Source organism: Bombina bombina, chromosome 1 (genome assembly GCF_027579735.1).
Source record: "Bombina bombina isolate aBomBom1 chromosome 1, aBomBom1.pri, whole genome shotgun sequence".
NCBI lineage: Eukaryota > Metazoa > Chordata > Amphibia > Anura > Bombinatoridae > Bombina > Bombina bombina.
In genome coordinates this window covers 1,151,366,268-1,151,380,564 of record NC_069499.1, presented here as the reverse complement: position 1 = coordinate 1,151,380,564, position 14,297 = coordinate 1,151,366,268, and the positions used below count along the sequence as shown (strand labels likewise).

Here is a 14,297-nt window from a genome sequence, read left to right as displayed (position 1 = left end):
ATTAAAGGGACATTTTATTATTTTTTATTCATTTATTGCTGCACTATCTATCACTCACCGGCTCTTAAAGTGAGTTTGGTTTTGAATTAGTAGACTGAATACTGCACAAGCCATCACATAGTACACGGAAGACGAACCCATAGCATGCCCTGAGGGACTTCCTATAAGAAGGGAAAAAACAGGAAATGTATTATATAATGTAAATATACTTTCACATTTTACAGGAAACTTACTGATGTGTTTAGAACAAACAGACCAACGAGACAGGTCAACATAGAAGGCATCATGATACAAGGCACAACTTTCAACAATTCTTTAAAGAGAAAATATATGCTCGAAATAGAAATAGAAAAGTGTGGTTTCTTAAATGTAAAGAGCTATCTATCTTTCTGTCTGTGTGTCTTATTCCATATGAGGAACTTAATTTATTCCTGGATTATTACACAAAGCCAAGCAAGTGACCTTTCATGTTTTAGGAAGGTGTGTCCACAGCCATCCTTGAGGTCCCCATACAGACTATATATTTTTAAAATAATTTATTTGAGAACACTTAATCATACAAAATATGTTTAAATTAACCAAGCCAACACAAATTAATTCTGAATCCTAGTTTGTTGTAGCCCCTTAGACCTGGCGCAATACATCTTGGTTTAGTAGGTATTCTTCAAGGAGGAAGATATAAGTAGTCCATGAGATGTTTTCAGTTCCAGCTTACTCGCTTAAAGGGACAATGAACCCAATTTTTTTCTTTCGGGATTCAGATGGAGCATGCAATTTTGAGGAACTTTCTAATTTACTCCTATTGTCAATTCTTCTTCATTCTCTTGCTATCTTTATTTGAAAAAGAAGACATCTAAGTTTTTTTTTGGTTCAGACTCTGGATAGCACTTTTTTATTGGTGGATGAATTTATCCACCAATCAGCAAGAACAGCCCAGGTTGATCACCAAAAATGGGCCGGCATCTAAACTTACATTCTTGCATTTCAAATACAGATACCAAGATAATGAAGAACATTTGATAATAGGAGTAAATTAGAAAGTTGCTTAAAATGTCATGCTCTATCTGAATCACGAAAGAATTTTTTTTTAACCCCTTAATGACAACTGACGTACCAGGTACGTCATGCATTAACAAGCAGTTAATGACAATAGACGTACCTGGTACGTCAGTTGTCTAACAGAGTGCTGGAAGCGATCGCGATCGCTTCCAGCAGCTCTGAGGGTATTGCAGTGATGCCTCGATATGGAGGCATCCTGCAATACCCCTTTACAAGCCTCCGATGCAGAGAGAGCCACTCTGTGGCCCTCTCTGCACCGGAGCATCGTTGGTGGGTGGGAGCGCAACAGGGAGGCGGGTGGGCAGCTAACAATGGCCCATGATCATGTGAAGGGGGGCGGGATCGGAGGCGGAAGTACTCGGGGGCGCGCACGGACGCGCGCACGTGCACGGGGGCGGCGGGCGGGCGCGTGCACGGGGCAGGAGCGGGTGGGAACCGCTACCCTACAGAAAAATAAAATACTGTAATACATTGGGAGAAAAGGGGGGGGAAATTTTATTTATAAAGTAATCGAAGGGTTCTGGGAGGGGTGGGGTGGGGTGGGGTGGTGTAGCTACACTACAGAAAGTAGCTCAAAATTAAAGAATCTTTTTTTTTTTACTTGCCAGTACCCAAGATGGCGCCCATTAGGCTAGAGGGGGAGGGTTAGAGAACTGTTTGATGGGGGATCCATGATATTGGAGGCTAAGGGGGGATTCTACACAGCAGCATATGCAAATATGCTATTAAACCCCCCCCCCCAAAAAAAAATATACCTTTTTATATTAGTACTGGCAGACTTTCTGCCAGTACTTAAGATGGCGGGAACAATTGTAGGGTGGGGGAGGGAAGAGAGCTGTTTGGGAGGGATCAGGGGGTCTGATGTTTCAGGTGGGAGGCTGATCTCTACACTAAAGCTAAAATTAACCCTGCAAACTCCCTACAAGCTACCTAATTAACCCCTTCACTGTTAGCCATAATACACGCGTGATGCACAGCGGCATTTAGCAGCCTTCTAATTATCAAAAGCAACACCAAAGCCACATATGTCTGCTATTTCTGAACAAAGGGGATCCCAGAGAAGCATTTACAACCATTTGTGCCATAATTGCACAAGCTGTTTGTAAATAATTTCAGTGAGAAACCTAAAGTTTGTGAAAAAGGAAACAATTTATTTTTATTTGATCGCATTTGGCGCTGAAATGGTGGCATGAAATATACCAAAATGGGCCTAGATCAATACTTTGGGTTGTCTACTACACTACACTAAAGCTAAAATTAACCCTACACATTCCCTACAAGCTCCCTGATTAACCCCTGCACTGCTGGACATAATACACGTGTGGTGCGCAGCGGCATTTAATAGCCTTCTAATTACCAAAAAGCAATGCCAAAGCCATATATGTCTGCTATTTCTGAACAAAGGGGATCCCAGAGAAGCATTTACAACCATTTATGCCATAATTGCACAAGCTGTTTGTAAATAATTTCAGTGGGAAACCGAAAGTTTGTGAAAAAATTTGTGAAAAAGGGAATGATTTTTTGTATTTGATCGCATTTGGCGGTGAAATGGTGGCATGAAATATACCAAAATGGGCCTAGATCCATACTTTGGGATGTCTTCTAAAAAAAAATATATACATGTCAAGGGATATTCAGGAATTCCTGAAAGATATCAGTGTCCCAATGTAACTAGCGCTCATTTAAAAAAAAAGTGGTTTGGAAATAGCAAAGTGCTAGTTGTATTTATGGCCCTATAACTTGCAAAAAAAAGCAAAGAACATGTAAACATTGGGTATTTCTAAACTCAGGACACAATTTAGAAACTATTTAGTATGGGTGTTTTTTGGTGGTTGCAGATGTGTAACAGATTTTGGGGCTAAAAGTTAGAAAAAATGTGTTTTTTTCCATTTTTTCCTCATATTTTATAATTTTTTTTATAATAAATTATAATATATGATGAAAATAATGGTATCTTTAGAAAGTCCATTTAATGGCGAGAAAAACGGTATATAATATGTGTGGGTACAGTAAATGAGTAAGAGGAAAATTACAGCTAAACACAAACACCGCAGAAATGTAAAAATAGCCTTTGTCACAAAAGGACAGAAAATGGAAAAGTACTGTTGTCATTAAGGGGTTAATGTAATAAGAATGGGAATAAAATAGTTCCCTCTAACCAAAATGTGTTCTATTGGTCCAGTTTCTTTTGCTCATAATTGCTGTTTGGTAATTAATGAAAGACCTCACCAGATCTATAGTATCAGTCCATGGTACTCTGTGCCTCATCTATGGTCATTATGATACAACATTTTTTTCAGTACAGTTGTGTTCCATATTTACTACACAGTGTAATTATCATTGGTTTTAAGGGTGGATACAGATTTACAGTACCAAACCTTTTGGTTGAACATTTAAGAGGGACAAATTGATATTCGAATACCCAAAATATCTTCAGTAAGACACTTGGTTAAACAATCTTTATGTTTAGAAAAGCTCTATACCTCATCAATGAATAAGTTTTAGTTGATGATTTGTTTTGACAGTATTACAATCTACTTGCATTTATTATACAATGTGAAGAGATCTATTACCGAGTAATATATATACAGATTTGCTAATCTTTGTGTTGAAAATTAATGTTCCCCTGTGAGTTTTCTCTAATGTAAGCCTCATAGAAATGGCCTCATAGAAATGTTTCTTTACAGAACTCAGATGCGGAAGGTAAGCATTTTGGTTACGCATTCGAGTCTTACCTGGGCCAGTCTCACAGGTAACAGGGAACTGCTGGATTACAGGAGCTGAGAAATTACCATAGAAAGAAGTCTCATGGACCCACCAGTATGGACGCTGTCCAAAAAGAATCCTATAAAGAATGTAAAACATTTAGATCACACAGGGTTTGGGGTTCACTAAGAAAAATAGATGTTAATTTCTTTAGGATTTATCATATATGACTAATTAATTGGGGTAACAATCTATCACAAATTGTGAATGGAGCATGATAAAAGATAGGAATTTTCTTTGGAGTACATTAAATACATTTTTTTTATACTACTATATTTTAGGTAAACGTATCATATCAATACATACAATAGTTCCATTGCATGTTATAGTACTTTATGGTATATTGGGAGCTGGTTGAGGGATCTATATGAGCATATTTAGTAAAATAAGTAATATGCAAACATATTTCTTAACAATGGATAAGTTGTGGCAATTGTATATGCTTTATTGGGAGATATTAATAGTATTTATGTATATAAGCACCACTTCTTATATATCATACCTCCTAACATTTATTATCAGTTATTTGTAGAGCGCCAACAGGTTCCTTAGTGCTAACATTTGAAATATATAATCTGACACCAGGAGCCTGAGGGCAGAGTCTTGGCATCCTGTAGGTGAGACAACTGTTCAAAGTGGTAAATTTAGGGATCTAGGCTTAAAGGACCACTAATCACAGTAGAATTCCATAACCAATAAATGCATAATAAACTGACAATGCAAGAGCCTTAAGATCAAAAACTAGCCTGCATAGAGAGAAATCTCACCAAATTGCTGGGGACTTTTTTTGAGCATTATTTTGCATTGTAGGTGTCTCTACTTCACATCCAGAAGAGATAACTCTCAAGAAAAAAATATAATTTTTAAAAAATTCTTTGAGGCACCTCACGGTACTGACGAGACGTATTAGATCATCTCACCAGAACCGAGAGGTTTAGATCATCAGAGGCGGAGCTACTGAATTTGGCGGCGCTATACGAATAAATGATAATAATAATCATTAGGCCCTTAGTTTGAATTTCGAATAAGTAGTGGATTTTTTTCTGACAGATTTCAAAGTTAGTAATTTTCCTTCCCCCCTCTGACAGCCATCAGCCAATCAGAAAATGCATATACATATATTTAGTCCTTGCACATGCTCAGTAGGAACTGGTGCCTCAGTAAGTGTGCATAAAAAAACATATAGAAAGATTATGCACATTTAGATAATGAAAATTAACTGGAAATTTGGTTAAAATTGTGTGCTCTATCTGAATCATTAAAGTTGAATTTTCACTTTAGTGTTACTTTAAGCTGTTCTGATCTTTTGTGAATCGTGCAAATTTGTTAGCTCTGCATAGTGGCAAATTATGTGCTTCTGTTGTTCCTTCTAGACTTAGAAAACTAGAAAACGCCTGTGTTTGTTGAATTTAATTTATATATAATTGAATTTATATGTTACATTTCATAAATAAAAATGTATGAGCTTATCTTCAAATCAAGCATTGTTCATTAAACATTTCAAGAAAGTTTGTTTAATAATGTCTTAATTACAACACATTTTCCCTTTAAAATATACACATTGCCTTCTAGATTTGAGTTAAAAATGAAAATGAATCGTATTGTTTAAAGCCAGAAAGTATTTATAAAAAAACATAACTAATCTCTTTTATTTTTAGCATTTTTCTGTGTTTCCGAGGTCTAGATAAGCAGAATATGTGGAACTTTGATGACATTGTGGAAAGCACAGACTCATGCTAAGTGTCCCAGTCTATTTCTGAGAATGCCCAGCAATATTCTTTATGCGTCATTAGCAGAGTGCAATGGACTAGAAGCTCATATCCTTATCTGTCAGTCTATTTATATCATCTGGGGTCTGTCATCTGGATCATTTACTATGGACATTTGATTTTAATGGAGTCATGAGATTTGAAATTAAAGGGATGTGAAACCCAAAATATATCTTTCACGATTTAGCTGGAGTATGCAATTGTAAGCATCTTTCTAATATATTTATATAATATTTGTTCTCTTGGTAACTTTTGTTGAAAAGCAAGGGCATATGCTTAAGAGCCAGCCCATTTTTGGAGCACTATATGGCAACAGTTTTTGCAAAATTTGTATCCATTTTATCCATTTGCAAGAGCACTAAATGGCAGCACTATTTCCTGTCATGTAGTTCTCCAGAGGCCTACCTAGGTATCACTTCAACACAGAATATCATGGGAACTAAACAAATTTTATAATAGAAGTAAATTGGAAAGTTTTTTTTAAAATGATATGCTCTGTCTAAATCACAAAATAAATTCTTTGCTTTCATATGCCTTTTATTGATTAATGGTAAATAAAATGTTGCAAAGGTACTATTGCACCTAAGGTAATATAATATATTGCTATCCTAATGTTTTAAATATTTTATTGCTATACATTTTTAATATAGATGATGATCATATAACTTTAACTTTAAAATAACTAACAATTATAACAACAGAGTAGCAATCAAGCATGATCACCTGCTAGACAAATGGATCAAGGCCCTAATGGAACCAAAATTAATCTTCTGATGTCACAAAAACTCAGAGAATAGGAAAAGCGGATTACTTGGTATGAAAATGGATTCAGCCTTCTACTCCATGCAAGAAAATGTAGGTTTTAGCTGAAGACTGACTTTTAATATAGTTTGGGAACATTGGGCTATGCTCCAAATAGCAGCGTATTTTGTTTTTATATAGTTGAGGATATATAAATGGATATAGTGAAAGTGTTTAGGCACAACTACTAGGTTTCCTTGTATAACATTATCGGCAGCTCTAACTCCTTGTATTTCTGTTCCTATACTTAAAAGGAAAGCACAAACCCAAGAGTTTACCCTGGATGATAGACCACTAGCTAAGGCATACAGACTGGGAATGAAGGCCAGGTGAAGACTGGTGAAGATTCTATTTTTAAAATACAATTCTATTTGGAATAGGTTTTGCATTCTAGTCTAATTTTGCCCATCTTAGGGGTAGATTACAAGTGGAGCGCAAAATATCGCTTTAGTTTAAGCAATATTTGCGCTTCAATTTGTAATACCAGCGCACGCTAATGTGCGCTGGTATTACAAGTTTACAACAATGCAATCGTGAGCTCACGTTCGCATAGCTGGAAAGCATTGCTCCTATGAGAGCATGCTTCCATAGGCTCCAATGGGAGCCTCATTCTGCTGTTCATGCAGCGAAGAGGTAAGTAGCGCAGCGATGGGCAGCACTTAGTAAATATATGTGTATATGACTATATACAAATATATGTGTTAATATGTATATATACACATATTAACACTTAAATATATATGCATGTAGTCATATACAGTACATATATATTTACATTGTGGTCTATGCCCATAGACCGCAATGTAAAGGCACTTTTCAGTGCCGTTATTTTTCACGCCACTCCCACCAACTTTAGAGCCCTAAAACTGCCTATTGCAGTTTTTTTTTTTAATTTAAAAAAATGCAATTTTATTTAAATAAAAAAATATAATGCCCTATTTTGAGAGTATTTGGGGTACTTTTAAAAAAAATTAACTGGAGATTGTAGTCCGCCACCTCAGAGTGGTGTACGAGTTTAGGAGCAGTGGTCTTTTTCCTGCGAGCCGAAAGGCTTGCGCAGAATAAGCAGCATCCTCTGCTTAATAAATGTATCCCTTAGTTTTAGGCTATGAAACAACCCTATAGCAATCTTTTGTTTTTGTAAACGCAAAATAATTATCATGCTTTATCATCACCTGATGGCTAAAAGGTCATTCAAAGGAGGAGGCCTCAGTGTTGCAAGTCAGCTTGGCATCTTTTAACAGTGTTTGGTTCAATGCTTAACCATGCAGGATTTGGAAAATAATCTTTAAATGAAGAATAATTCTCCCACAAAGATATAAGGGTGTCTCCAATCTTTCTTATCCCATTTATCTGCATTTTTTCAGCTCACAATCCTTGTTTTTCAAATTCTGAATGATCATAATCCAATCGATAGCAACATTTGATAAAGTGCATGTGTGATACACTATCAGGGGCAGTTTACAAGTGGTGCTAAATTACTTTTTTTTTTTTTTAAATAATTTTTTTATTGAGATTTTTAGGAGTAACAACATAGTATATATATTCATGCACAATAAAAAATACGATACAAATGTGCAGGTTTTAACCAAGCCATCAAGAGGAATAGGCATACATTAAATAATACAAATGGCAGGTTACCAGTACAATGGCACGTACACCTAATAATAGATGTAATGAGCATATAGGTATGAAATCATAGTTCCATATTCAACCGCTTGTAGTAATGTAATATAGTTGTAAAAAAATATTTTAATGTCATATACTGTAGACTACTGTTGCTAATGAGAAATATAGCTAAATAAATAAATGCAACTTAGAGCTAGGGACGCTAATGTATATCCTACTGATAGACAAAAACCCAGAGTGAATGTAACAGGCTTAATGAGAAGACACTACAATAGTATGCGTATAGTTGTCCAATGGAATAGCAATAACATAAGGCTTTTTAGGTGCATTGTCAATCTGGGTCTTGTATTGCATCAGAGTATGGAAGGCGTAGTCAATTGTCGCTTTTGTCCTATTGTATAATGAAGTGAAACTAGTAGCTGTTAAAATAGCATACAACTAAATAACGTGTGAGGTGATGCTCTCGCCTATTACTTATGTTATAATGTAGACGATCGCTCCTAGAATCTATGAAACTTAGTAGAGGGTTTGTGATTGGGATATCTTGCTATAACAAATATAGGCATTCTAAAGCTTTGGTGGCAGATAATGCAAGCTGCAGTTGCTGAAGCTTTGGCGAGCGTCAGAGGAAACTAGTGGCTGTCATAGTAGTATATAGTATTAAAGCAGGCAATATGATTTATGGAGAAGCAAGTAATACGAGAGGTTAGGTACCTATAAGGGCATAAATTACTCCAGTGATAGTCCTATAATCTATGTTTAGCAAATAAGTTACCTAGCAAGAGTAAAATAAAAGCACAATAAAAAGGAAAGAAAGTAAGAGGGTCTCAGAGCTTATCGACACAAATATAAGAGCCCTTATCTGTCTATATAATTGTGATGTAATGAGATATAGGACTGTAGGAGAGGGCCACTATGGGTATTTGTACAGATATATTTTGGCATGTTAACTATTAAAAGTGTTATGACATTAATGATAAACTCATAATGAAAAAAGTCTCTAGCTTCGTACTAACATATATTTAAGCATAACATTACAGACTCCATGTAGTGTATATAGAGGGCTCCATTTAAGTGTCTGTATTAAGCGTGTCTTGCAAGCAGCTCATGTAGGAGCTGGGGATATTGAAACTTAGGTTGTCTTAGTAGCTCTCCAGGACAATACGTCTGGCTAGAGGTATAGAGAGACCATTCCGCAGTTCATGATCCGGTATGACACCAAGACTCACCCAATGCCCTTTCTGAGGGAAGGTGCCGTTATAATTCGAGTCCATGTGATATCTCTGGTAGTGGATTTATTCTTCTGTATCCGGTGTAAAGCAAAGTAAGAAGCCAGGTTAGGTAGCTGTACAGCCTCCTAATCCTTGTGGGGAAATCTGTACTCTATGGATTCCTGCACCCTATTGCGGAAGCCGGCCGCTCTTACACACTCTTACATGTGTGATGTGTGCTCATATTTCCCTCATGATAGGAGTTGGAGCTGGGTATAAGATGCAGCGTTATGTTTTGTAGGCTTGAGGGTGGCTCCATAGGTATTTTCATGTCAGACTCTGAATAATTGAGGTCCCAGGCTTCTGTATTGTCGGTTGGAAAAGTTTCAGTATCGTATGACACCAATGATATATCCAAGGCTTTGCGGTCGTCTGATTCAAATGTGAGAGGTATCTCAGGGTAGGGCCCCACAAGCCTTTGCGGTGGCGTAGTCTCTGTATCTGGATCTGCCCCTTGATCAGTCTCCGCTTCCCTATCTGCGCTCCTCACTGTTGTGATGAGATCAACACATCCATCCAGCTTCGCTTCAAGCTGTAGCAATAAAGCCTTTATAAGCTTATAAGGCTCCTCCATATTAGATGTTTACTGACATGTGTAAGTAAGTAGTCTAGTAGAAACTGTTGTACTCGATTCACGGGGAGGGGTGCTAGAGATCTCGGCACTAGGCCTCCGCCTAGGATTTCAGTGGTCCTGGTGTGGACCTGATGATCATAAATTCTGCAATATGGATATATGTCGATTCAGCGCTACTTCATCTGTCTGAAATTAGGTTGTATTTCAGCTTATGCTGCAGAGTTATTTCAGTAATCAGGAGATTAGTGGAGATCACGTTAGGAGCCACAGAGAATGCAACCTAACATGGCCACAGCCCGGACACGCCCCCTAAATTACTTTTTTGCTTGTGCGCTCACTGCCCATATATATTTATCGTGTCCAGGTTATTGTGTGCATTAAAAGTTAAAAGTAAAAAGTTATAGTGCAAGCGAAAGAACATAGCACGCTAACTTCAGGACTTTAGATAACATGACTGTCCTAACTTTTTCTCCCAGTAGGGTGCGCTGTAAAAAAACCTAACAGTTATCGCTCACGTGCTAACCCGACACCACGTTAGATCAACTGCACTAAACCTGAAGTGTTTTGCCATTCAGTCTTGTTTGTTTAAAACAGCTATTGTCTTACAGTTATAGAAACTTGGCAAAGAGAAACTGTACAGTGGGTTTTTTGAAAATATGGTCTGTACAGTGAGTTCTACAGCTCTGTATCATTAAAACTTAGCAGTTACATGATTTACCGTGTGAGAACTGTACTATTTCATTTTAGAAGATGAGATAAGTTGTGGCCACTTTCTTTTTATGGACATTTATATCCCGCAGTATTCTTTTTAATGTTGGATGAAAATCTCAGCAAAACCAAAAACACGGATTTTAAAATTTATTTAAAAAAATAAATAAAAAATAAATATATATATATATATATATATATATATATATATATATATATATATATATTTTCAACATATTAAATGCCATTTAGATTGTTTAACACTTATCATAACTACCACTCTATCAAACTGCTAAACATACATAGGCCTCTAGTTATCAAGCTCCGGATGGAGCTTGATGGCCCCTGTTTCTTCAGACTCGCCAGAAACAGCAGTTATGAAGCAGCGGTCACAAAGACCGCTGCTCCATAACCTGTCCGCCTGCTGGCGGCCTATTGGCTGCGAGTCTGCAGGGGGCGGCGTTGCACCAGCAGCTCTTGTGAGCTGCTGGTGCAATGCTGAATACGGCAAGCGTATTGCTCGCCGTATTCAGCGAGGTCTGTCGGACCTGATCCGCACTGTCGGATCAGGTCCGACAGACCTAAATAACTAGAGGCCATAGACTCCATTAACCCCTTTAACCCATTTTTTATTTTAGTGATCTCCATCCATTATTGGCAGTTGCAAGTACAATTGTGGGGAAATGGAGTTCAGATCTCATGTGAGTTAACAATCTTAGCTGTGTTTGACTCTGAAAGATTGTGATCACTTTGCAAACAAAAAAAAGGATCTTTCAAGTTTTTCCAGCATCTAAACAAACTGGAAAGATTGGAAGTGATCCTATAATGTTGATTAATTAGAAGGCTTTGTGATAGAGGAAACATTATGGGCTAGATAGCAAGTGGTGCACTAAAGTTAGCGCAGGTCTAAGCAACCTGTGCATGTTTTATAAGTTCTAAATAGACTAATTCGCTCAAACGCAAATGGAATTTGCGCTCTTTGGGTTAGTGCGACCGAAGGGTACAGCTTAGAAAAAGTGTAACAAACACAACATAAATACATTAAAATAAAATGTTACACCAATATATATATATATATATATATATATATATACATATATATACTTTTTCTGATTATTTTTTTTTTATAAATGTTAAAAGGTATATGGTATATGACAAAGTATTTGAATGGAAAGGGTTATGATGTATGTAATGGGAGCCTCAAACTAGCACAGTAAAGGGAGTAAGTTGTGCAGCGATGGGCAGCAGATTTTAAATATACATGTACAGTATATACTTATATACATATACACTCACCGGCCCCTTTATTAGGTACACCTGTTCAATTGCTTGGTAACACAAATTGCTAATCAGCCAATCACATGGCAGCAATTCAATGCATTTAGGCACAGTGGCGTACCGTGGGTTGTCAGCACTGACTGTGTCTCTTCCACCAGTACAGTAGGGATTGGCAAATTTGCTTTGAATCTAGGAGCTAGCTAAACAACTTGGGAGACAGGTGAGTCACAATTATTCCAATTTAAAGATTAATTTTATTTTTGTACTGTTTTTATTCAGGTTATAATATTTGTTGAATCATTCAACAAATAATATAACCTGAATAAATACAGTACAAAAATAAAATTAATCTTTAAATTGGAATAATTGTGACTCACCTGTCTCCTAAGATGTTTAGCTAGCTCCTAGATTCAAAGCAAATTTGCCAATATCAGGTTCCTATTGCTTAAATGACAGACATTCAAAGAATGCTTTAATTGCGAAGTTAAAAAGCTAATTTTCCTAACTGTATTTTATGTGGAGGAAGAGCTACATTCAACTTGAATGTATTGTAGCTCTTCCTCTACATAAAATACAGTTGCTAGAAAACTGGATTACCTGGCACCTCTTTAACTACAGCTTACCAGTAGGAAAATTAGCTTTTCACTTTGCAATTACAGCATTCTTTGAATGCCTGTCATTTAAGCATTAGGAACCTGATCTCAAAGGTATCTACACAGTGAGTTTGTAATAATGTTATGCATCTGGGGCGCGATCCGATATACGGCGCAGGTTTTGTCGCAAACATGGAAACCTGCGCCGCCCGTAGTTTCAGCTTGCACAGCGAGCTATCTCATATACGGCACCGGCAATTGCTAAAGTGCCGTAAGTCTGACAAACTAGCGATGTCCAGAAATCTGCGTAAGTACAAATTTCTGGAGTCGCCAGTGACTTACGGCACTTTACAAACTGCCGCCGCCTACAAAAACTGACTAAATTATAAAATCAACCGTAACTGTCTAACACGCCTCCCAAACATAGCCCGACACGTATACCCCTCTATCCGCAATACCCCCTCTCACTCCTAACAATAAATGTATTAACCCCTAAACCGCCGCTACATTAACTATATTACCCCCTAATATGATCCCCCTACACCTCCGCCACCTATTTTAACTATATTACCCCCTAATGTGAGCCCCCTACCCCGCTGCCACCTACATTATATGTACTACCCCCAAATCTGACCCCCTTACACCGCTGCCACCTATATTAAAATTATTAGCCCCTAATCTAATCCCCCTACACCGCCACCACCTATATCAAATGTCTAACCCCCTAATGTGAGCCCCCTACACCGCCGCCACCTACATTAAAATTATTAACCCCTAATGTAATCCCCCTACACCGCCGCCATCTATATTAAAATTATTACCCCCTAATGTGAGCCCCCTACCCCGCCGCCACCTATTTTAAAATGATTAACCCCTAATCTAATCCCCCTACACTGCCGACACCTATAATAAATGTATTACTCCCTAAAATACTAAAATGTCCCTACCCTAAACTAAATTACAAATAGCCCTGAAAAGGGCCTTTTGCGTGGCATTGCCCCAAAGTAACCAGCTCTATTACCAGCCCTTAAAAGGGCCTTTTGCGGGGCATTGCCCCAAAGTAACCAGCTCTATTACCAGCCCTTAAAAGAGCCTTTTGCGGGGCATTGTCACAAAGTAATCAGCTCTTTTACCTGTAATCTGACCCCCCTACACCGCCGCCACCTATATTAAATATATTAAACAGGCAAGAAATCCCCAAAGACGGGAAGGATTGAGACCGAAGCTACATCCAAAGTCAGTTCAAAACCAGTTTATTGGCAGAGTGCAGGTACAAAAGGTGAAGCCATAGCAAAAACACCTGACGCGTTTTGCGCATGCGCACATGCGCTTCATCAGAGGCCGCCGCCACCTATATTATATATATTAACCCCTAATCTTGTAATCTGACCCCCCTACACCGCCGCCACCTATATTAAATATATTAACCCCTAATCTAATCCCCCTACACCGCCGCCACCTATATTAAATATATTAACCCCTAATCTTGTAATCTGACGCCCTACACCGCCGCCACCTATATTAACTATATTAACTCTAATTATATTAGGGTTAATATAGTTAATATAGTTATTATATTATATATATTAACTATATTAACCCTATCTAACCCTAACACCCCTAACTTTATTATTGCAATAAATCTAAATAATATTAATCTTATTAACTAAAATATTCCTATTTTAGGGTTTATATTTATTTTACAGGTAACTTGGTATTTATTTTAACTAGGTACAATAGCTATTAAATAGTTAATAACTATTTAATAGCTACCTAGTTAAAATAATTACCAATTCTATTGGCTATTCGAATCAGCCAATACAATTACAGTAGCTCTTATTCTATTGGC

The 14,297-nt window shown here is 37.3% G+C and overlaps 1 protein-coding gene across 1 annotated transcript in view; it reads right to left on the bottom strand.

The window, feature by feature from the left end:
* LOC128646107 (glucose-6-phosphatase catalytic subunit 1) overlaps positions 1-14,297 on the bottom strand; it is a 36,339-nt gene that overhangs the window by 6,253 nt on the left and 15,789 nt on the right. The window contains exons 2-3 of the mRNA XM_053699560.1: positions 3,795-3,904; positions 59-161 (exon numbers count right to left, since the gene is read on the bottom strand). Of these exons, the coding sequence (XP_053555535.1) occupies positions 59-161; positions 3,795-3,904 (213 nt within the window). The remainder of the gene's footprint in view (positions 1-58; positions 162-3,794; positions 3,905-14,297) is intronic.